This window comes from Chrysoperla carnea, chromosome 5, assembly GCF_905475395.1.
Source record: "Chrysoperla carnea chromosome 5, inChrCarn1.1, whole genome shotgun sequence".
NCBI lineage: Eukaryota > Metazoa > Arthropoda > Insecta > Neuroptera > Chrysopidae > Chrysoperla > Chrysoperla carnea.
The window spans coordinates 6,213,155-6,238,565 of record NC_058341.1 but is presented as its reverse complement, the minus strand read 5'-3'; the positions used below and the strand labels follow the sequence as shown (position 1 = coordinate 6,238,565).

At 30.0% G+C, this 25,411-nt stretch overlaps 3 protein-coding genes across 3 annotated transcripts; 1 reads left to right on the top strand and 2 right to left on the bottom strand.

Moving 5' to 3' along the window:
- Nucleotides 1–99: 99 nt before the first annotated feature.
- LOC123301736 lies at nucleotides 100–1,877 on the bottom strand. Its single transcript, XM_044884617.1, has 2 exons — nucleotides 1,871–1,877; nucleotides 100–1,247 (listed from the first exon to the last, which is right to left on the bottom strand). The coding sequence occupies exon 2, from the start codon at nucleotides 902–904 to the stop codon at nucleotides 101–103; it is 804 nt and encodes a 267-aa protein (XP_044740552.1). The 5' UTR covers nucleotides 905–1,247; nucleotides 1,871–1,877; the 3' UTR covers nucleotide 100.
- Nucleotides 1,878–2,480: 603 nt separating this feature from the next.
- LOC123301735 lies at nucleotides 2,481–3,865 on the top strand. Its single transcript, XM_044884616.1, has 2 exons — nucleotides 2,481–2,595; nucleotides 2,779–3,865. Exon 2 carries the CDS (start codon nucleotides 2,784–2,786, stop codon nucleotides 3,708–3,710), a length of 927 nt encoding a protein of 308 aa, XP_044740551.1. The 5' UTR covers nucleotides 2,481–2,595; nucleotides 2,779–2,783; the 3' UTR covers nucleotides 3,711–3,865.
- Nucleotides 3,866–15,820: 11,955 nt separating this feature from the next.
- LOC123301734 lies at nucleotides 15,821–24,521 on the bottom strand. The gene is made up of 5 exons (XM_044884614.1): nucleotides 24,459–24,521; nucleotides 20,055–20,437; nucleotides 17,741–17,917; nucleotides 17,094–17,181; nucleotides 15,821–16,390 (listed from the first exon to the last, which is right to left on the bottom strand). Exons 2-5 carry the CDS (start codon nucleotides 20,091–20,093, stop codon nucleotides 15,873–15,875), a joined length of 822 nt encoding a protein of 273 aa, XP_044740549.1. The 5' UTR covers nucleotides 20,094–20,437; nucleotides 24,459–24,521; the 3' UTR covers nucleotides 15,821–15,872.
- Between the last annotated feature and the right edge of the window lie 890 nt (nucleotides 24,522–25,411).

Sequence of the window (25,411 nt, the reverse complement as noted above, 5' to 3'; positions counted from 1 at the left end):
GGAAAATTAATTTTCACTTTTTGTAATTTATTAAAAAGCAAATGTACAAAATAGTTATTAGAAAAAAATAAATAATTTTAAAAGTAATTAATAGTCTCGATTAAATCATGCCTTTTTGAAATCGTAATGCCAATGAGTCTCGAGGATAAATCTTTTTACCCAACGATACATTCAAACGATGCAATTGTCCGCCAGAACTCTGATTAATATTTCTTCCACTTCTTTGAGGAATAACCGAATGATTTGGTTCTTTAACACAAATAGGAATTTGAATAACAGCCATTTGTGGTACATAATTCTCCATACGTTTTCGTAAAACTTCCCTCTTTTTAATATATTCCCATTCAAAGTTTTGTATTCCACTACCGGGCTTCTTAAAAAAATCCGTTACACCGGTCACCAATGGCAGATCACATATCGAACATCGTGATGTTTCATCTCCAAATGAATTTTTCGCAAATAAACGATCATTCAATTCGTACGGGTAAATACAAGTGTGTACGGGTATTTTAATTGTATCGGTAATAGTTTTTGGAGCATGTGTTTCTTGATAATTGTAACTTCGAAAATCTGATAAATCACGTAAATTACATGAAGTACATTTCGAACATTTTACATTAATTTTATTTCGAGCATTCAAAGTATCGAAAGTATTAGAAGTTTGAGAATGTTGATTACGTAGTTCACAACGGCATAAATTTATATTCGAATCCGACATGTAACCTCTTTCTAAGATTCGTCGATCTTTGGTAAAATCTAAATGATCGATGATATTATCTTTTAATTGCATTGCATTCAACATACGTCTACAATTTAGATCACAGTCGAATTTTCCCGATTCCGATGTTGTAGATTTTGTAAGTTCAGATTTTCTTGAGCTTTTTGTATTTATACCACGTTTCATTTTTCTTTTTTTCGCTGATAGTGGTTTTGTTCTTATAAATTTCTGTTTCTTATCGGTACAAGTTGTACATACGTCACAAAAACATGTAGGTTTTGATAATTTTTTATTCGATGGACTCGTGAAATTATTACGAGAACATTCGCAGGTTTTATGTTCGCATTTATAGTCCACCGACTTTAATGGTTCAGTAGTTATTTCATTGTTAGTGAGTTGTGACTCAGTCTTACCTAAGTCAGTTTTGTATAAAGTTTCAGGAATCCATTTTCCTGTTAATATATTCGCTACACTACTAGAATCATTTCTAGTTATCCAATATTTTGAAATTTCTTTATAATCATCGACACTGGAACAATTTCAATTTTTAAGTTTCTTTATTTAAAATTATTTGAAAAAGAAATCTAATATTCCGAACTTTAAGATCGAGAATTGGGGAATTTTTTGAAATTCGGGATTCATTTTAAAAATTCCTTTTATTAAAATCCAGACGTTATTGATTATCAATTTTAAGCCCCTGGCGCAAAAAGAAGGGTCTTATAAGTTTGAACGCTATGTGTGTCCGTCTGTGGCATCGTAGCTGCTGAACAGGGGAACCGATTTGGATTTTTTTGTTTTTGTTCGAAAGGTAATTTAATTGAGAGTGTTCTTAGCGATGTTTCAAGAACTGACGCAAAAAGAAGGGTCTTATAAGTTTGAACGCTATGTGTGTCCGTCTGTGGCATCGTAGCTCCTAAACAGGGGAACCGATTTGGAATTTTTTTGTTCGAAAGGTAATTTAATTGAGAGTGTTCTTAGCGATGTTTCAAGAATCGGTTCAGTTAAAGGAATCCGAACCATTTATGTAAGTTGCATCAGGTTCAGCATGCCGACTCTTTTGTCCTTTGACCTTTTCCATAGAAACGTTAAACATATCGCTTAAAACAAGATTCACGACAAATGTTAGCAAGAGACTTTCTATGGCGAACGCACCTTTTAGATTTTAATTAAACCAATTTTGTAAGGTTCCTATAAAAGTTGATATTTTTGAAAAATGCAATGATATACAGACATCATTCACGGACCGGCCTAATTAGAAAACCCGTACAACTCGGAATTAACTCGCAGATCCTCGTGGGTCAATTATGAAGGCAATCACAGGATTAATTGAAAAGCCAAAAAACCAGCAGACCCATCACAACTAGACTCCATTAAAGGAATGGTCAATCCGTGGATCAGTGAATGAAATTTCGTGAATTTAAGGCCGGATATTTGTGCCTAACAGGCCCGGGCAACTAATTACTAGAAGAAAACTGAGGAATATTTACGAGTAGAAAAATTTAAAATACAAAAACCCACGTCTTGTTTCGTTGTTTTTCTTGTAAACACGATGTACAATATTTTTCTTCAGAAGAATTCAAAGTTGTAAAACAAAATGGACTTTTACAAAGATAACGCATTTTAAATTAATTTTTATTTTGACATAAATGTTTTTAATCAAAGCTCACCTTTTCAAATAATATTTTTAATCTTACAAATCATTAAAATGATTTGAATTCGTAATTTGTAAACTTTAATTATTATGACTTTCGTAAACTTTGGGGTATTTTATTTTCTTCATGTTCGATGTCGTAAACCATTTTAGTTTTTACCTTAAAAAGTGATAATAAAGTTCGAGCGTCCTTTATCTAAATAATAATTATATTTACGTGAAACAGGTAAGAAAATTAATAATTTTTATTTGATTTATAAATAAATCTTTAATTATTTTTAAAATGGATGTAAATTTAAACTCATTTTAAATATTTTAAATTCCATTCGAATTGTAATTATAGGTTATGACATTTGATTAAGCATAAATAATGGCGGTAATTTTGAAAGTATAATTTTTATTTTTACAGTAGAAATGAGTAAACGACCATATACTGATCAATCAACTGTAAGTACAATAAAAATACGAAAATTAGAAAATGATAACTATCAAATCGATAATCGTTCAACGTCCGAATATAACGTAAAAACTGAACCCGAAGATGATTACAACTCATCATATTCGCACGATATGTATAATTCAGGTCAATCCTACATGGAATACGATCCATTAGCACCAGATTACAATTCATCAGCACAAAATTCATACAATCCGTTACCAGATACCAACGATGGGGAATTAGTCTGTACGCCATCATTCGATGCATTTGATTCGATAATTCAATCACAAGAAGATGAAGACGATAGTAATGAACCATTTTTAAATTTACCGCTTGAAATTAAAATTAATTCGATTCATAGTATGGCAAATCAAAATTCATCATCGTTTCCCACACGAAGTACCGCTCAACCGGAAATTCAAGACGCAAATGGATATATTGATTCGATTTATGAAACAGAAAATGGTGATAATCAATCAGCTCAGGGCGCTAAACCAGTTAAGAAACGACGTGCTATTCGTCATCTCGTATATATTTTTGCGGACGATGGGAATCGTTATTTCCCGTGTCATTGTTGTACGAGTGCTTTTATTAAAAAATACTTACTGATTAAACATATTGTTACGAAGCACAAAGATATTATTGTATGTAAGCTTTGCGCGTGTATTTTCACGCAACAAATGCAAAATTCGTATCAGCAACATATGAAAGCGCATAATATGCGTTTACCAACGCAAACAAAACAATGTCCGTTATGTCTATTTTGGTTAACACCGAAATGCTATCAAGGGCATTTATCCAGTCATAATTTATTACAGAAACATATTTGTCGACAATGTCGACAAGAGTTCCCATCATTTTATGTACGGGCTAAGCATGTTTGTCCAATGCGAATTTATTAATGTTTTTTTCCTGGGAATTTCGAGTGAACATAATGTTTGAATAATATGTTTACAATTCTTATTTTCGATATCGAATATTTTATGTAAAAAAAAAGTTCATGAATGGCCACAAACTGGGAATAATCGGTAAAAAATGATTGACCTTTAATTTTTTGGTTTAATTTTATTTAAGTCGTATTTTATTTATTATTAAGAGTCCTAATTTCATTTTGGTAAATTTTTTAATATCATGCATGAAATGTTTTTAATTATTAAACAATTAGAAACATAAGGAGGGGTCGATTTCGACTGGAATTTTATCATTATTTCGAGACTCTTGTTTTATTTGAATAATTTTAACAACACTCCTCAGGGTGAAAAAAAGCCATAAAAGGGTTAAATTGTGAATGAAGGGGCAAAATAATACTACCTTTGATAAAACTTGACAAGAAAATGTATAGACAAAAAAATTAGAGATTTTTTCACCATTCTCCATTCTGAATTTCTATTTAATAAAACCAATATTTGATTTTTAATCTCCGAATCAAAAACAAAGAGGTTATGAGTTTGATCACTATGTGCGTGTACCTCTCTGTGACATTGTAGCTTCTAAACGAATGAACCGATTTTGATTTTGATGTATGTTTAAGAGGTAATTTAATGGAGAGTAATCTTAGCTATGTTTCAAGAAAATCGGTTTAGTTTAAAGAAAGCTACAAGGAAAAAACCACATTTGTCGGTTTTTTTTATTTAAATTTTGTAAATTTCCTTTGTAAACAATCCGGATGCCACAGACTGACACACATATGCTTCTCCTTTTGCGCCGGGGGGTAAAAATGACTATGTTTACATAAATTCTTTGATATTTTAACTCTGATAGGGAAATGACTTTTTGTTCTTTTCATAATTTTAATATAATATACGTTAGATAAGAAAATTGTATAAATTATAGTTAAGTTACGTAAAAAAGAAACGTAAAAGAAATAAAATTGATACCGACCGAAATCAACTACTAGTGTTGACATCTATCAAATTAATTTTGAGCTGAGCTAAATCGGAGAATATATATCTTATTAAAAAAATATTTAATATTAGATAGTTAATTAAAAAAATAGATTGTCAGTAAAATAATAACTATTAAAATAATTTAGTCTAATAAATTTTACAAAAAGAAAATATTCTCACAGCGCTGCTACTATTCTCAAAGGGTCTTGTAGAATTTAATTGAAAATTCACTTTCAGTTAAAATACTCCTTGAGTATTTGAGAAAACTAATTTTTATTAAAATTTTTCTAGGTCCTTTCATGTAGACCTAGAGCTAGGTATAATAATTGAAAGCCATTTCAGAATGGCTACAGATTTGAGAGATTGTTGTTCAAAGTTGGCAATAACACCTTTTTAAAAAGTTTCATAGATTTCTATACAATTTTTCGTAGAGGAAAATTTGTTAGGCGCGGCGTTGACAACAACTTCTTTAATTAGCAACCATTCTGGAATGATTGTCAAATACTACGCCCTGCTCTAGACCTAAATATTTGTAGTAAAGGGAGGTGGGCACAATGGAACCACCGTAATTCTTGCACCTTATTCCAAGAAAATTTAAGAACAATTACAAAGAACTATAAAGTCATCTAAACTCAATAATTTTGAGTAATTTGTTCTGAAATTTTCTTGGAACAAGGTACAATTATTACGATTGTTCCATTGTGCTCTCCAATTCCCCCTAAATGTTAATTGGTTAAGTTTATTGAGAATTTTAACTAAAAATAAGTCTATAAATATATTATATCGATTGTAAGAATAAATTGTAAATAATTGTACTGTTTTCATTTAATCAAACAAAACAAAAAAATTGATTTTCATTAAGAAAATATGAAATTAAATCAAACATTATTAATAATATGGGAAAAATATAATAACCGATAAATACTGCCTTAATTTATAATAACATTTGAAAAAAAAAACTAAACAATAGGGCTTTAGCAGGCAATATTGACGCACACATAAGGCGTTTAATAGCCCACATTTTGTGGAATTAATAACTACCACAAATTTACAGATTAGATGAAGAAGGAAAAGTAAATTAATGGGCCACACGATATCCATTTTTATTCGTTCAATTGACAGATATTTCTAAAATTCGGAAGGCTAGGAATATATCATTCGTAAAATTAATTAAGCAAACTTGATTTGGGCAAATAGCAAATACCCTTGATTTTCAGTCAGAACTGAAATACTTTCTAGCCCACTCTCCTCGGGACAGAAACGAGAAAATGGGGCACATTTTACGAATTAACACTTTAGTGTGCGTTAATATGCGTATGTTATACTAATCAGCCCTAATATATTTATTTTATTAATGGCTACTGAAAGATAATTTGAATATTTTAATGTTTTTGTGTAAATAGGTTTTTGAAAGAGTTTCTTGAAGAATGGTACGAGGGCTGATATCATTTTTAACAGTTTATTTTAAGACGGTTTTAATACGTCTCGTACCTGAGAGAGGTTGTGTGCAAAAAGCTAGAACTTCTGTTTTTTGATTATAAATTAAATCTTTTTTAAATTACAACCATTTTAAAATGATTTAAAAACGGTTTCTTGATTATGATAATTCATATTGCTAAAAGGATATGAAAAACAACGCAACCGGTCTCAGACACTAGATAAAATCCAGCCGTCTTGAAATTAACTTTTTCGTAACTTAGCTCTTATACCATAAGATGTTTAATTGTATTTAAAAAAATGAAGTAAGATAAGAAATTATTAGCCCTTTTATTTTAATTTATCGAAATAAGTTATTTTTTAAGTTCTTTCGTATATCAATAAAAAATATAATAACTAAAATCGAATTTGCCTTTTTTTTTCGTAGAGTTGTTAGTGTTTGTAAGTTTTTGAAATCATAAACTGGATTGAATTAAAATAGGGGTTCCACTGTAAATAAAAATATTTTTGAAGTTGTTCCCACCTACCGCCCCTGTTAGAAGTTTGAAAGGGTTTGGCGGCAGCAGCCTTTCAATCCGTTTTCAAACCTCCATACAGACAACTTCTATGTTTTATACTTAATAAAAATTACTTAAGATTGTTTCTAATGTCTGTGAAACTTACCTAAAGTAACATGTTAAGACAATCAATCACGGAAATACAATTTACAGCTGTCACTCAACGAGGATTTCTCTTCCTAAAAAAATATCTAATGTCACCTGAAATAAAAGCTGAAAAAGAGTGGAGAAAAAAACCTTCCTATTTTTTAAAGATTAGAAGTTTATGATTAGAATTTATTAAAATCACTAACCTTTTGGTCCGTTTTTCATTACCTTCACGCTTCACATCCGAAACGCTGCAAACAAAGAAAATTTTAAGATTAGTGAGGTCCAAGCTCGAGTACAATTTCAATGACGTTGGTAGCTTTTGATACCTTTTGTTCTAAAACCTATAACTTTGAGTATAGTTTGATAATGAAATTCCATTTCAATGTCGATTCGAAAGGAATGCTAAAGACAGAATTTCATATAGGCAACTTGTATTACATCAATGTAATGATTATTGCTTATAAAAGTTGTAAAAATAGGCAACTTGTATTACATTAATGTAATAATTATTGCTTATAAAAGTTGTAAAAATAGGCAACTTGTATTACATTCATGTAATAATTATTGCTTATAAAAGTTGTAAAAATAGGCAACTTGTATTACATTCATGTAATAATTATTGCCTATAAAAATATTTGATGCATCTAAGTTTATTGGAACCATTTCCCGCATTATTGTGATCATCACGCGGTTTTCTATGAAAATGCACACTTTACGCAAGGTTTAGGTGTTTGAAAAATCTTTTGCCAATATTGGACACCGGTCATGTAGACTAAAGATAATAAAATTCTGACTGAAACTTCTCTTAAATCGTAATTGATTGATTTTATGCAATTGTTACCTCATTGTAATGCAACCATCGCAGTCGTCAATTCCATATGAACGGCTTGCACAAACACTTCAAACAAACACTTCACACAATTTTCACTACGAACATTTCACACATATTAGAACACAAATTTTTTTAAACACATTTTATTTTTAAACACAAAAAAGTTTTATGGAATTTCCACTAGATAACAACTTAATTTCCCGATAATTAATGTTCAGCTTAAAAATAGCGCGCTTGTCTCTGTAAATTTATCACCCGTTAGATATTTCTTTTATTTTTTATGGTAAGAAAGAAACAGATAATGTATGGAAAAACGAAATTAACAAGAAGAAAAAACGAAGGCATTTTTTGTTATCCTGAATTCGCTTATTGCTAAGCTTGTACTCAAACCACGATATATAAACTTTATAAATTTGCCACTAGGTGGCATTGTCATTTAAAAGTAAAACGTATGTTAAACGTATATTTTTTAAAACAAGATTTTTTAAATAATTTACTACATGACAAACTTTCATTTTAATATTTACTAACGAAAATTCATGTAAAATTCTTTATTTTTACTTTTAATTACTTTCTCGAATAAAAATTTTACCAAGATAGTATTACACAATTATATTAGTGAAAAATTAACACGAAATATTTCTATTCGTCTGTCAAATATATTAAAATATTTTATGCACAAACTTTATTCATCACTTTTTTTCAAGTTTTAGTTAATTATCAATTATTTTTATTTAAAAAAAACTAATTTTATTTAAAATTGTAACAGTTATTCTTATATGTAACATTCAACAAGTTTAAGCGTCCTTTTGCGATAAACAACTTCTGCGCAGGCTTGACGATGTTCATTTGTTTTTTGAATTTTTTATAATTTTAATTTAATAAAACATACATTTTGAAAACGTTTGTTTTTTAATTTTAATTTTTAATAAATAATTATGATATTATTATTAAACATTTTAGCGATACAATATTTTTTTTTATTATATTAATTAAAATAATAAAATTTACAATGTTCACACAGTCATCACACAAACTATAATAAATGTTTCTCTGTAACTGTAACTGTTTACGCATGCGTCAGGAAAAGGATTATATTTTTGGCACTAATTTTGAATGGAGTAATAATCTTTAAGTATTATGCTAAAAATATAAATTTCTCTAAAGAAATCATCGAAATTGATCTAGTTTTGGCAGTTCATTATACATTCTGCTAATTTTACGATTATAGAACTTATTTATTAAAAAATGTTTGTGTCTGTAAAATTAATTAACTTAGAGTGAGTCGGTTTCATTAATTTCAGATTTTCTTCTCGAAAATCTGGTTGTACAGCCCTAGTTAGAGTATTTTTGCATACGAACTCAGGAAAATTATTATTATTTTTTCATTTATCTTTTAAACGTGTTACGAGTTAAAAAAATCTAATTATCAGAACCACTGTAGGTTTCATTTAATGAGTATGTGTGACCTTTCTGAATAAATGAAACAATTTAGATAAAAAATAATAATGATTATACAATTAAGTAGTAACCATTTTGTATCTAAAATGTCCCGCAGACATGAAATTTTTATTTCGCAATGTGTTCTTATCAAAAATATCACACCGTTCGTGAAAATAGCTTATTTAAAACCAGAGCCGTCTTTAACTTTTTAGTGGCCCCGAAAATTCCAAAAATGGGCCCATGTTAATACAAAATTAGGACAGTCTTGATTTCCAAGCATGACTCAAAGTTCAACAATTTTCACTTAGGCTTGAACTATTGTTGTGGGCAGCTTTTTGCCAAAAATTTGGCGAATAAAATGAGTATTTAATGAAAATAAAGTAAGAATTTTCATATGGTTTGAATTAGGACTGAAATTATAAAACTTTTCATTTTAAATCAACTGTTATCGCCGATTTGTTTATCACAAAGCAATTTCCAACCAATTATTTAAAAAAGTTTTTTCTTTTAATTATTAAAATTAATTTTTTTAATTAATTATAATTATTAAAAACGATCAAATTACCAAAGTATTTACGTAAGAATTATATTAGACAGGTACTAAACTTGAAAAATGGGTTGGGATTCCTTCCGAGTTTGTAACGCTTAAAAATATTGAAGCTACTGTCTGTCCGTCCGTAAACACGATAGCTCGAAAACGATAAGAGATATCAAGCTGAAATTTTTATAGCGTGCTCAGAACGTAAAAAGTGGGGTTGAGTTCCTAAATGAGCAACATAGATCAATTGGGTCTTGGGCCCTTAGGACCAATCTTGTAAACCGTTAGAGATAGAACAAAAGTTTAAGTGTAAAAAATGTTCATACAAAAAAATAAACAACTTTTGTTGGAATCATTTTTGGAAAGATACTCTTATTACTTTGTGTGTAAGGGTGGCAATCTTTCTTTACTTGCATGATGTAAAAAAACAAACGATTGCGTAATCAACATTATCCATATATGGTATTTCAATAATTAACTCAGTCAATTGTAAGTTTTCACTTGTTTTATTTTTTTATTTGGATTTTTATATCACCGCAGTAAAATTAGGCCCAAGGAGAGGGTTTTAAAATATCAAATATTTCTAAAAGTTTCAATTTTTGTACCCCTTTTGCACTAATTTTCTCACTAATTCTAATTGTATGCTTTTTTATAGCATTGTTAATTAAGGTGGGTCTTAAATGCCGTAGATATCTTAGGCTATAAATGTTTTTTGGATTGATTCGAGTTGCGTCGAGATTAGAGTCTCGTCACCAATTTTTCGAGCTAATAACCGGTCTATAGGCAATTTTCTGAAACTGAAAAATTAGTAATGATAAAATTTTTTGAATTCTAGAATTTCATTTGTGTAAAAAACATTGCATCGTAGGTATAGTGAAAATATATTATCTAACTTCAACAAAACCATTTTTAGTACAAATGACCTGAATACACCGCGCCGTATAAATCAATTTTATTATAATCAATTTAAAAAAATATTCACATATTATTTATTTATTTATTATTAATTTATTTATATATTGTTGCAATCATAAATTGTTTTCTATTTAGTGAAAAGTGGGGGGATCTTCTTTTTTTTGTTTTAAAACAAATTTTTAATGTGTTAAAACTTTTAGTGGTACTTAAAAACATCTTATTTACATAAATTAATCAGTAGTGTTTTTTGTAAAAAAAAAATTAATTAATTGATTCGAACAATTTTATAATAATGGATTTTATATTGCGTTTTATAGCTACTGTGATCATTTTAATTGTAAGAACTATTTTATTTATTATTTTTAAGGTAGTATTATCGGTAATAGACTTTGCATTCAGAATTTGCAATGAAACTTGGCATAGTTGTCCATTATTATATCATAATTAACCAGTTAAATTTTTAGGGGCCTTCAGAGAACTGAAAAAAGATATTTTAACATTGATCCTTATGGGAAATCACAGATTTTATTTTATTTCACAAAACTGAACGTTCAGATTTTCAGTTCTCTGAAGGCCCCTAAAAATTTAACGGATTAATTATGATATAATAATGGACAACTATGCCAAGTTTCATTTCATTCTGAATGCAAAGCCTATTCCCGATAGTAAATTTTCTTTTAATAGCCCTGGAGAGCCCGTGACAGTATAACTTCACTTACAGGGATTTCGAAATTTTTTACTGGTGTGACACATATTTTGGACAGAAGTTTTGAACTGTCACACCGGGATATTTCGAAAGTAGAACTTAAAACAAACAAATTAATTCGGCGATAAGGATAAAATTTATTGGTTTTATATATAAAAAAAATCGATGTGACAGATCTTTCTGCTACGATAACAGCTGTCACATCAAATTTTCTTGAAATTGGATAAAATTTGCAATAAACTGGTCTCTTACAAATTCATTTCCATAAAAGTGCAAAAAATATGTAAAAATATTTCTGCTAGGATAAACCCTGGCATACTTAGTCCATATTGTACCATCGTTAAACAGTATTGATTCATATGCGTTTAGAAATCCGCGTGTAAGTGCAGTTTTACTGTAACGGGCTCCCCGCTTATACCACGTACGTCCGTGGACATTTTTTTCGTCGTCGAAATGGCCCGAACAAAATATGATATCGCCTTTGTTGAGATGATGCTCGATGCATATTAAAAGCAGTATGATCCGAAAATAATTTCATAACATTCGGTCGAACCGTTTCGAGTCGAGCGAGCTTTTTTCTTAAATTTTATCCTGATCGATATCGTGCGAACAAAAAATGATATGGACTTCGTTGAGGTGTCGATCAAAGCGTATATTAACGACAATATGATCCGAAAAGAATTTCATAACATTTGATCTAGTCGTTTTGAGTCGTTTGAACGGTTTATTATGCTAAGAAGTTATTCCTGTGGGTCTTAATTGTCGCACCAGACTCTATCCACCACGGCTTGATAATATATCTGTTATTCAAATTATGCCCAAATACCTATATTTGTTAACATTTTTTTCTAAACTATTTTCGTTGTTTAGAAACGTGCTTTTATATGAGTTGAAGGTATTTGTTTACGAAACTTTATTAAGCTTAAAACTTTCATATATTTATTGATGGATAAATGGTGATAGTCACCTCTTGACCTGCAGACCCTTTCAATAATAAAGTTCAAACACATATATTATACAAAATATAATGATGGTGGAGAAGTTTATATAGTTTTATACGTAGAAAAGAAGAAGTTTCGTTCATATAGGAACCTACACAAAAGGAATTTGTTTGGTTTTGGAAACTTTTAACGATTTGAATACATTTTAGAGAAAATAAAGAGTAGTTTACAGCGTGTCGGATTAATCTGTCAGTTCTGTTCGGTAATCTTTGAGTTAAAAAGACACAAATTTAATCACTAATATAAGAATCATTGAAAATGTCTCCATACAAATAAAAATTTGAATTTCTCGGTAATGTATTTTCTTTCGCCGCCAATAGATGCCAAAAAGAGTCATATTTTGTAGTCAATATTGCAGTTTTTCCTGAAAACACCGATAAAACGACGTTTTCTAAAAATGAAACCTAGCTAGATCGATTTTTCGCCCCAAAAACCAACTACCTCAAAAAAACGTTGGAGCCGTTTCCGATATTGCTGAGATATATACATGAATTGCGTGTAAATGTGTAAGATTGAAAAATTCATAATTCGAAACTACCAAAGACCTGTAGCAAATTCTATCAACAGTGTATATTAATTCCTTTCTACTTTTTTATTAGTCTCCGTAAATTTCTCTGGGACTCCAACGGGGAAGTCTTTTGCGAGATTGTTAGCATTTGCTACTCCTGCTACGTTGCTAATCCACCACTGATGGCCTGCGGCGCTATAGCTCGGAAATTCAAGTTCACAGTTTCATTTTATGCTCTTAACGCTATTGTTTTGCAACGCTAACTTCTCAGAAATTCACTAGCAAACAGCTCCAATTTTTTAGCCCATCCGATACATCAACCGTTAAAAGAGGCACTGATTTCAAGGCAGACAGTTACTTCTCGGCATAAAATTATCTTTCCAATAAATGCAGTTTCATTGATATTAAAAGCAGTTTTCTTAGTTTTATTTTAATTTAAATTTGTGAAACCTCTCAAAAAAACATCCCTTTACAATGGATTTCCTATGGGAAAGTTGAAGTTACTGAAAGAAGCTGAAATAACTGACTTTGTTCGTGCTTTTTGTTTAGCTTCCCTAAACTAAACTAATTAATTTACATTTTTTTTGATTACAGAATATTTCATTCGACTTTTGTAACGCAAATGAAGCATCAGCGAATGGACAAACGAATCCATTGATGGCCGCTGAAAGTCCAGATTCATCTGTACCAAAAATTAATTTCATTTATTTCTTAGAGTTTTTCGGTTCTTTATTTGGTGTCATACTTGGTGCTATTGGACAATTAACTTTAGCCCTAAATGATGTCTTTTAGTTATTTGTACCATTAGGATTTAAGTTATATCTTTCGGTACAGTAGAGTCTCAATAATCCGAAACGTCGAGTAATACAAACACCGCCTTTTTATTTCTCCTTTCCACACACCGTTTCTTACTCCTGTGAAAATAATATCTCGGAAACTAAAATCACTTAAAAATGATGTTTGTACATACAATCACATGCATTTTTCTATACAATTCCAGTATTCCGGAAAAATCCGGTAATCCGAAACCCACTTGGTTTTTATTGAGTCCCGATTATCGAAAATTTACTGTACATATTAAAAAAGCCCAGACAATATTGAACAAATTCCGTAAGACATGCTTTTCAACAAAAATATATCAAATTTATGGTAATTTTGTTGGTTTTAAATTTACAATGGTTTGATTAATTTCGAAAAGTTGAAACTTTTTTTTTTATATTGGGAAATACTCGTAGGTACTACGAGAATCAACTCGTAGGTACTACCGCATGTTGTTCTAATTAACCTAAATATGGAATTTTATCCAAATTGAGAAAAAAAAATATTCAGAGTTCAGAAATTACCACAAATTATTTCGGAAAATCGATATTCGGAAGGAATTTTGAATAATATCTCAGAAACCATGATTCTAAACCAAATAAGCCCGATTTTTTGAGTCAAAATTACCTTTATGAACTGAGTTTTATCGAAATTGGAGACCCAAAATTCGCTCAATGTTTTGACCCAATATATACAAAAATCTGGTCCATTTTATGATCGATTCATTTTATGTACCAATTGAAATCTCCTAAATGGAGATCTTTTTTTTTAGAATCATTTTCGGTATACAAAGTTTTTTAGGTGATCAATTTGTTTGATAATGTATGGGCTAAGAAACGTGTTTTGCAACAATTTTGATACTGTTTTAAGATATTTGCAAACAAATTTTTTTTTATAAAATGTTCCTTAACCAAATTGCAAATGTACTTAAGTTAGCTTAAGTGTAATTGTATTTATTTATTTGTAAAAATAAAATTTTAAATAAAAATGTAAATTTTACATTAAATTAAAAAACCTGTCAATTTATTTGAAAGAATTTCATGTTTGCTTTTAGTCACTTTCCAAAAATAAAAATGCCATCTCTGAGATGTTGCATAATTTAACCTCCATAGCATACAGTTCGTTCACTTGTCTATAAGGGCATGGCCGCCCTGGTGGAAAAAATATTTGAAAAAAGAATAAGTCTTAATAAGTCTTAGGAAACTATGAAAAAGTCTTAGAAACTTTAAAAAAGTATTAAGAACTCTGAATAACTCTGAATTAAACTAGTCCGAAAACGTTGAGAAATTCAAAGTTCCTAAGACTTTTTCAGAATTTCTTATTCTTTCTTCAAATATTTTTTCCACCAGGGCGAGCACCGTTTTCCTCTCAAGGAATGGAAAATCCGAAAATTTTGGCCTGAAAAATTTCATAAATTCAATGGTATTTTGGCATGAATTTAATGGTATCCCAATGTAAGTTAAAAATATTTGCACTCATTTTTTTTAGGGAACGTCCTTAATTAATGGTAAATTCGGGATAAGGGAAGATCAGGTTGAGGTATCTTGGATAATAGTCTCTCAAAACTTGAAGCCATGTCAGATATTTACGCTTGGCCCGCAGAATATAATTGAAAGAATGAAAAATAAAACTTAAATTTCCTTATTATTTTTTTTTATTAAATTATATTTAACAAAAATCAGTTCAAAAAACTGTATCGTTTTTCTGAGGTCCTAGAGTTAAAAAATCTAAAAAAATCTAAAAAGATGTCTTCGTTTTATGTTGCTGTCAGGCATGAAGGCGAACACTAAACAATAACGAAAATAGAGTTTCCCATTGTTTTATATACTTATTTCATTCTTGCTAATTTTCGTTCTTCTTTAATGTTCGGCCCCGTAGCTTTATAAATACGAAGTATGGCCACCAAAAATTTACATTTTACAAATTACTACTTAAAAACTATACAATTAAGGTAGCTTTGTCTTGCTACAGTAAACAGGCTAATTTTCTTAAGATTAATTTGGAAAACTGATTTTTATTAGTTAAAAGCATGACAAGTATTTTCCTATAAAGAAAATTATAACAAGCTGAACAGATACGATTATAGTTAGAGTATTGATGATTGAAGAACGATATTTATATTATCAAATTTATAAGCATCACTTGCACACAATATATTATATATTTTTGTAATTGCGTGGTATTGTAAAGCTAAAAATAACTCATTACTGGACTACAAAGCATGTATTTTGTAGTCCAGTAATGAGACCGACAATACTGTAGGTTTACAATCACTAGAATTTTCTGACTCTACGCCCATAGCAAGACAACTACCTAAACTATAAAACAATTCTTATTCGGCGAACGATAATGGTGGATAATATCGTATAGCATTCGCAATCGTTCCATCTGCTTTATCCATTTCCGCTAAGACTTTTTTCGTTTTAACAACCAACTCACTTGTTTGTGAGTCTTGTGCTGCGATCATTTTTGTTAAAACAAATTTTAATTGATCATATGCTGAACCAGAAGAATGCTCAATTAATTCTTCCAATAATTTATTCGTGTATCCATTGTAACGATTTAAACCAATACGTTTTGCTTCCTTATTCAGTACATCGTACAATCCAAGAAGTGTTACGTAAGCACCAGTTGGTGGATTTTTGGGTAAACGTAAAAATTCATCATTCACATCATCATCGTAATTTTTCGCGAATATTTCTAAATTAAAATCATTGTCATTGCTGTAATCGAAATCTTCGTCTTCGTTGAAACGATTAATTTGTTGTAGAATACGTCGTGGATTTTCTGCTAAATATATTAAATTGTTTGTAAGATGATTTGTTTCATAATTTCCGATTTTATCGTTACCTAGAATAAGATTATTCGATGACATAAGAAATTAATTTTAGTTGAAACTAGTTGGTAAACCGTAAAAGGAGTTCCAGTTTAATATATTCTGGCTAATAGCTCGTTTTGATAGTTAACAGATAAAAAACTTAAGGAGTTGTATCCAGTTAGAATTTTCAAGGAATCGATTTTTTGCATTTACGTAATGTAGATATATAAATTTCAAGTTGATTCGAGAAATATTCACGAAGATAAACGCATAAAAAATCAATATTTTTAACTGAGTGTAATCGAAACTTGTAAATGTAAATGAAACTTTTAAACGCGTTTTTTTCAAAATAGCATTTTCAAAGTTTTGAATGAGCAAGATTTCTCCGAAACGGCTCGACCGATCGGTTTCAATTTTCTACACAATCTTTTTAGATATTTTTGGAACCCGCAGGTATTAATGGAAGGAATAAGATTTCTGATAATTATTTCAATATTTTAGACCACGTTGAAGTTGGAAATTTGAATTTGTCAAATCAAAATTTAGATTATTCCTTCGATGAATATCTGTATTCGTCTATATCGATTAATGAAATTTTCTGGGTTTCTTTAACTTTAAATAATCCAAACCAGAGATATGCCGCCTTTGTTGAGACACAAGCTAGAATACGAAGTACCCTGATTTATCAATTTACGGTCTGTTAGTCTAATTTCATCGCCTAAATAGTATACTTACGTGATGATGGAGCATAGATTCCTGGTTTATGATGTGAAGTTGTTTCTGGCATGGGAGATGTTACCATTAATGGCTTCATTGTCGGTTTCTTTAAATAAAATGATACTTTTAATCAGTTTCAATCTCTAAATCAATATTCTTAAGGAGGGGTCGTTCACGAAAAGTTCAATTTTTGCTATCAATTATTGTCTAAACTATTCGGTTTACAAAAAAATCTTTGAGTATTTATAAAGAACAACTTTCTAATTTAAAGCGTTCATCAAATATTTGTCAGTTATAAATCAGAGTGAGATTTTAATTGAATCTGAAAACCTAAATTGAATTCGATGCTGGTATAAGTTGAGTGCCTTTGAAACTAACATGTTTCGTTTGAAGCATTTTTCTCGGTTGAATTTATTTATCGAGTTTCAAGCATATGTCAACTTAAAAAAACACTCTATAGATGTATGAATAACTTGCCCTAGTGATGTAATACACACACCGTACATGTGATATAAACGTGAATAATAGTAAATAGATTCATATGCAAAATTTCGAAATCACTGCAAGTGCAGTTTTACTGTGACGGGCTCTAGGACTATAATTACATTAGGTACATGAATATATTGGTAAATTAAACACATTACAACACACATATAATTATTTACCTGCGGTCTATATACAGCGCCTAAATCAAATTTCATTAAATCACTGATATGTGCTATCACTTGCATGCTGGCTGCCAAATAACTATGTGAATATAATGGTTTTGTATCAAATTGTGGTCGTCCTGGCACTGGTGCTTGTGAGGCTTGTTGTGATGCGGGTTCAACTATTCGACAACACTAAACATGTAAGTAATCCACATCAATCCATGCACGCATCATCATTGTATGAAACATTAAAAAAGTAATTAATTTTATATAATTAATTATGTTGTTCATGTAATTTTCTGGTATGGTGTTGTTAATTAATTAATTTAATATTTATTTATATAATTAAGGTATTTCGATACCGAAAAAATTAAAATTATCCATAAAGTTTTGAAAGTTTTATTTATCAATTGTTCATTCTTTTATATGCCTTTTATGAAAAATTCATAGCGATTTTGGTTTAGGAGAAAGTATCCCTTTGAAAAAATCGAAAAATTGGCAAAATTTTTTTTGTTTCGGAATTTGATAAAATTTAGTTTACAAGGTAATTTTGACCCAAAAATTTCAAAAATTGGGTTCATTTGGCGATTGAACCAGTAGTTTCGGAGAAAAACGATTTTCGGGATCAATTTTTGACATTGTCTCGAAAAATACTCGACCAAATGTTAAATGAGCCCAATTTTTTGGGTCAAATTTACATTGTATAATGAGCGACTAACTCATGGTCTACGAATGATATTTGATCCTTAAAAAATTCCACCAAGCTTTAGAAAAAACTGGGCGGTTTATTTCCCTTTATTTTCCTTAATCTGTTAGGTACATCCTTTGACTGTACGTTACAAACAGAATATGCTTGCACACACGTTTACATAAATTTACGTGACTTCAACAACCAAGGTTTTAAGAATGGGCGTTATATAACTAGTAAGTATATCTTAAAAAAAAAAAACAAGAGATAATAAGAATTTTTTTGAAAAGGCTTTTTAAAAACACTACTTAAAGTTTATAAAACATCTTCGTACGTTCAACCACTAAAAAGAATACTTTATGAAGGTAAGTAAGTATACGTGTACACAAACATTAAAAATTTTCGACCCAGGTAGTTTATTTTTTGGTAAAATATACCAAATGTTTTTGCTAGAATGAGGAAAAACTCCCGCAGATGATGCAGTTACGGTAATATGCGGGATATAATTTATATGAAATATATGTAATTCTTCAAAATTTGGGCCATACTTTTCAAATTTGTGGTCAAAATTAACCTAGCACTAATAGGTTTCAAGAATGTGGAGGTCTGGTTTCGGAATTAAGCACATAAGTGATAACTAGCGAAAAACTGACATCACAGCTGAAAAGAATGGCCCAAAATTAGTGGGTTTCAAAAATAATTCCGATAAGATCGGATCAAATTGCCTGTGTTATTTAAAAAAATCGAATTTTTGAACTTGGTGACGTCATCAAAATTCAAAATATTTAGTTTTGCTATATTACATCGAAATTTTATTCAATTTTGAAAAACCAAGTATGTAATCCTACTAAATTTGGGCCATATTTTTCAAATTTATGATCAAAATTAACCTAGCTTTATTAGGTTTCAAGAATGTGGAGGCCTGGTACCGGAATTAAGCACTTAAGTGATAACTAGCGAAAAACTGACATCACAGCTGAAAATAATGACCCAAAATTAGTGGTTTTCAAAAAAAATTCCAATAAGATCGGATCAAAATTGCCTGTGTTATTAAAAAAATCGAATTTTTGAACTTGGTGACGTCACCAAAATTCAAAATATTTAATTTTGCTCTATTACATCGAAATTTTATCCAATTTTGATAAACCAAGTATGTAATCCTACTAAATTTGGGCCATACTTTTCAAATTTATGATCAAAATTAACCTAGCTCTATTAGATTTCAAGAATGTGGAGGTCTGGTCCCGGAATTAAGCACATAAGTGATAACTAGCGAAAAATTGAATATCTGTCTTGATATTCGTGATCAGCGACCACAAAAACTTGGACCTCTTATGTAACAAATTTCCTGAAAACTCCAGGAGACCATGGGCACCAAGTACCTTGTAGACCAATTCTGACACGATATGCGTGTTTAGTGACCCCAAAAACTCCCGAGTAACAAGTTAGGAATCATTTGATATTTTTATTTTCTTAAAAATCAATTTTGGTCACAAAATTTCAGCTGACGGTTTAACGAATCAAAATGCAGAAAACCGCATTCAAATCTTTCGTCTTACTGTTTTCTAAATTTTTCGAACTTGGATTGTTTTTAGTCTTTCCTTTCCGCGACTATACATTTACCCTAAAGAATAAACTGACCTGCATTAATAATATAATAAATAAAGTAGCGACGAACATTATTTCACTTTTTCGTTGTCAACCAACACGAACGTAACGATACGATATGTGCAGTCCTTGTTGACGTTTTGATACGATTATATAGCTAGTTATTGCTTGTTGCTACATACAACTAACTGTTTGCGCAGGCAGTTAAATTTATTAACCAGCTAAAATATGTTTTAAATGTTGTTATATGTGAGTTAACCAAGAAGTAACCATTAAATTAAATATCTTCACGATAAACTAACTCACTCTCTGGAGATAGTTACTACGTTTGAATTTTGTTAACGATTTGTAATCTGGTTGTCTGTACGAGCTGATGATGTTATTTATGGCTTGGCTTTCTTCTTAAAACCGCAACACTGTAAAAAAAAATATGAAAAGATTGAATTAATTAACTGACGAAAAAGGAGGAAGGTTTTCAGCTCAATCGTAAATATCGTTTTTTTTCCAAAGCTACTGGTTCAATCGCCAAATGAACCTAATTTTTGAATTTTTTGGGTCAAAATTACTTTATATCATGAGTTTTATTCAAATCTGACACAAAAAATTTTTTTGTGAATTTTTCGATTTTTTCAAAGGGGTACCCCTTAAAAAAATTCGAATAATTCGAAAAAATTGTTTCGTGTCAGATTTGAATAAAACTCATGATATAAGGTAATTTTGACCCAAAAAATTCAAAAATCGTGTTCATTTAACATTTGGGCTAGTAGTTTTCGAGATAATGTCAAAAATTGATCCCGAATATCGTTTTTCTCCAAAGCTATTGGTTCAATCGCCAAATTAACCCAATTTTTGAAATTTTTGGGTCAAGATTACCTTATAAACTGAATTTTATCAAATTCCGAAGAAAACAAAATTTTGCCAATTTTTCGATTTTTTCAAAGGGGTATCCCTTAAAAAAATTCGAATTTTTCGAGAAAAATTTTGCGTTTCCGATTTGAATAAAACTCATGTTATAAGTTAATTTTGACCCAAAAAATTCAAAAACCGGGTTCATTTAACATTTGGGCGAGTATTTCTCGAGATAATGTCAAAAATTGACCTCGAATATCGTTTTTCTCCGAAACTAATGGATCAATCGCCAAATGAACGCAATTTTTGAATTAAGTGGGTCAAAATTACCTTATAAACTGAATTTTATCATTTTCCGGCACAAAAAAATTTTTGTGAATTTTTCGATTTTTTCAAAGAGGTTAAAAAATTTCGAATAACTCGAGAAAAATTTTTCGGGTCTGATTTGAATAAAAATCATGTTATAAGGTAATTTTGACCCAAAAACTTCAAAAATCGGGTGCATTTAACATTTGGGCGAGTATTTTTTGAGATAATATCAAAAATGATTCGAGATATCGTTTTTCTTCGAAACTACTGGTTACATAAAGTAGGCATAAATTAAAGAGTTACGAATCAGAATATTATCATGTTTTCAATTTTTCTATCCAATATTTATTTAAACTATGAATGTTAAATTAAAGAATTATGCAAAACTATTTCTAGACATAAAAAATAGACTCGTATTGTACAGTAGAAAAATTATCTAGAAACAATTTTGTATGCTCATTATTAGGTATACTTTTATTTAGGAAACATGTAAGAAACTATAATAAGTTAATAAATAAATAAATAAATAGTAAATAATAAATTCGTGATAAGAAATTATTAATAAAATTATAATATTTTATATTAAAACTATATTATAAAGTTATTTATTATTAAATTATGATAATAGTTAAAATATTTAAATTGCACATGCATGCAAATTTATTTTATAGTTTTTTTTAATAATATTATTATAAAAAGGTTGGCTTATTATGGGCTCATTGGGCCTAATTTAGAAAAAAAACAAGTGAAAACAAACAATTGACGGAGTTAATTGTTGAAATTCCATATTACACATATATACATGTCACATATATATATAACTGATATTCCCATATAATACATGTTATACAATTTGCGCTGTCACGGGTAAACAGTGATGTTTACGAAAAATCTTTCAAACAAAAGTTGTTTATTTTTTTATAAGGAACATTTTTTACATTTAAACTTTTGTTCTATCTCTAACGGTTTACAAGATGTGTCCTACGGACTCAAACCCAATTGATCTATGTTGCTTATTTACGAACTTGACCTCACTTTTTACGTCCTGAGTACGCTATATTTCAGTTTGATATCTCGTTTTTGTGTTATCTCTTCGTTTTTGAGTTATCGTGATGACAGACAGACAGACAGACGACAGACAGGCAGATAAACAACCGGAAATGGACTAATTAGGTGATTTTAGGAACACCTATACCAAAATTTTGTTTATGGCATCAATATTTTTACCTTGGTATATTTCACATACTTTATATACTTTATATGTATACCTTGGTATAATAACACGTACTTTTACAAACCATGATGAATATGGTTTACAGAAATTAAACCAGAAAGTTTATTGATCTAATATTTTATTGATCTCGAAAGAAATTTTAAGAATAAAATCTGTACTTCCAATTTATTCTAGCATATTAGATGCTTTATGTAATAACCCAAAAACCGGTTCGTTTTTGCCTCAACATATCTACCTTCGCGTTCCATACATGTAATTATTCTTTCACAAAATTCTTTAAATACACTCCTAAATATCTTGGAGGTGATTTCTTGAATCGTTTCCCATATTATCTGTTTCAAAATGGTCTACATTTCTAAACGACCAATAACATTCCTATCGAACTTTTTAAATTTGTGGCACTCTGTACACAGCGATTTTTATAAAGAATAACTTTTATTCGTAAAACTTATAATAAAATAGTTTTTCGTATGGAGCCAACTTAAGTAGACACGCTGTATAAATTGATACCGTTTTGAAAATATAATAGCATATTCTAGAAAGTTTTGAAGCTATTGTGAAAAGTTTCTTGTACCTGAAAGGTACCATATTATACGATCTCAAGTGAAGAATAGAACGATTTGTTTAACAAACTTTCGAAAACACATGACAGAATGTTGTAGAAAATTATGAAACTTATCCACGAATAGATTGAGTGTATTCTTTCGAAAGTTAACGCTTTCGATGGGACCGCCTGTATTAATAATAATGCTATATAGTTTGCATGCTGCATCGTTTTATAATGCGAGGCGTTACGCTATTTCTATCAACAATCGATAGATATGTAATTTTATAAAGAATCACCGTGATGTTTATTTAATAATGGAATTCTTAAAAATCAATACCTGTATGTATAGGGTGGACCTTTAATATATTGATAAGTGGCAGAGTTTGATGGGGTTGCTTTAATATTCTATTTAGATTCTAAAAGATAAGAAATAGAATAACCCTTTAAATGAGAAAATTGATCATTATAAAAATTTTTTTTATAAAATTTTTTATTGGTTAACATTATATCGAAAATCGTAAGTTTTCGGAGAATTTTTTAGATAAAAATTATCAAGGATAATGAAGATCATTCGTCTGTGTCAATAACTTTTAAGCCGAGGTAAATTTTCAAGATCATCAGCGTGTTTTCTTTCGATTAAATACTGGCATATTTTTAAGTCACATTATCTCCGAAAGCAGCTATCAAACTGTACAGTGTTATCGCAACTCGTCAAGGAGACTAGAAACAGTCTAAACAACCTGGCGAGGCACAATAAAGTCAATATTACCTGAATCCCCGGACACTCTGGTTTCAACCGTAATGAGAAAGCAGACAAGCTGGCCAAACTGGGAACCACCATGGCTCCCACTCAAGAAAAGCTTGCGAGGATGCCATACCAAGAAGGTCTTAACAGATTAGAAGATAATCTGAAAAACCAACAATTAAAGGCATGGACCAGCTACGAGGGAGACAGAGCTGATATTAGAGTCATCGTAGAGTTACTCACAGGGCATGATAACCTGAACAAGTTCCAACATCAGATTGGAAAAGACTATCTCCCGAGTGTGACAGATGCGGAGAAAATTCAGAAGAAACATCGATCCATCTCTGTTACTGCCCAGCGCTCATACAGCAGCGAAGGAAATGGTTTGGTTCGTCCATAGTCGAACCAGAAGAAATTAAGAAACTCAGCGCTAGGCAAATCCTGGGTTTCAGTACTAAAAATGGAATTATTAATTTAAGAAAAAAAAAATTACTTATGAATTTGTGACAAAAAATTGTTATATTTTGAATGAATCCTAATTATCGGAGTAGACTTGAATTGTTGTTTAAAGAAATTGAAAACAATCAATTGTTGAAACACAAACGCGCATGTAAAAACTTAAACAATTAATATAAAAAGAAACAAACAAAAATTTCAACGCCGCATTATAAAAATGACGCTTCACGCTGCGATGATTGGATGTGAAATTTAAATACAATTAAAAAATTTACAGAAAAAAAAAAGGATACTTACATTGTTTTTCACAATTAAAAACACACAAACACAAAAAAATATCGAGACAGAAGAACAATCATAAATCTTAACATTTATTTGAACAAAATATTAAAAACTAAACACTCCATAGGTCACCTGTTCAAAAATGATTCAACTTAAAACAAAAATATATTTTTTTTGGAAAAAAAAAAAGAATTCGTTTGGAATAAAATTTGAAAAACATATCAAAAAAGAATTTAAAAAAAAAAAAGTTGTTTCGTTTTCACAAACAGAAGTATAATTATATTGATAATATTATACATTTAAAGTTTACCTGTGATTTCAGCCATACATGTGAGTACCATAAAAGTTTATACAGAGAGATAATTGGAAAATTTGTTATTAACCTTAAAAATTCTTAAGTCGCCCTATCAAACCCTTCAGAAATTGTAGAGAATTTCCCTTATTTCGAGAGTAAAGGTGTAAGCAAAAAAAATTTCGGGCCTCTTCGTGTAATTTTTTTTGTTTAATATAAGCCGTATTCATCGGACATTGCTCTTATCGGACATCTTTTAGTGAAATTTTCTGAAATTACGGACTCATGTATCGTCGGGATGCGGAGCAGCTGCGGGGGGAGGGGGTCGAAAACTATTCGAGCCAAAGAAAGCGCACTACATATAAGAATTTTTTCAGAGTCATTGCTTGCTGATGGGCAGCGGGACCAGTATTTTTTGCTATGTAGATCAAAGTTCACAGTTTGAAAATGGATTAAGAGTCCGAGACGTGGCACAACACATTACAAATAAGGCTTTTCGCCGGAGGAGAAAAGTTAATTGTATTTTTCTTTATTGTTGGATGAAATTTTTCATTATTAAGACAAAGTTTTTACTGGATTGTAAGCACCATATCGAATGATTATCCATGTGCATTTGTTTTCGAGTAAAGTAGAAATAACCTTTCAAAGGTTTTAGTTTTTCAAAGTACAAAATTTT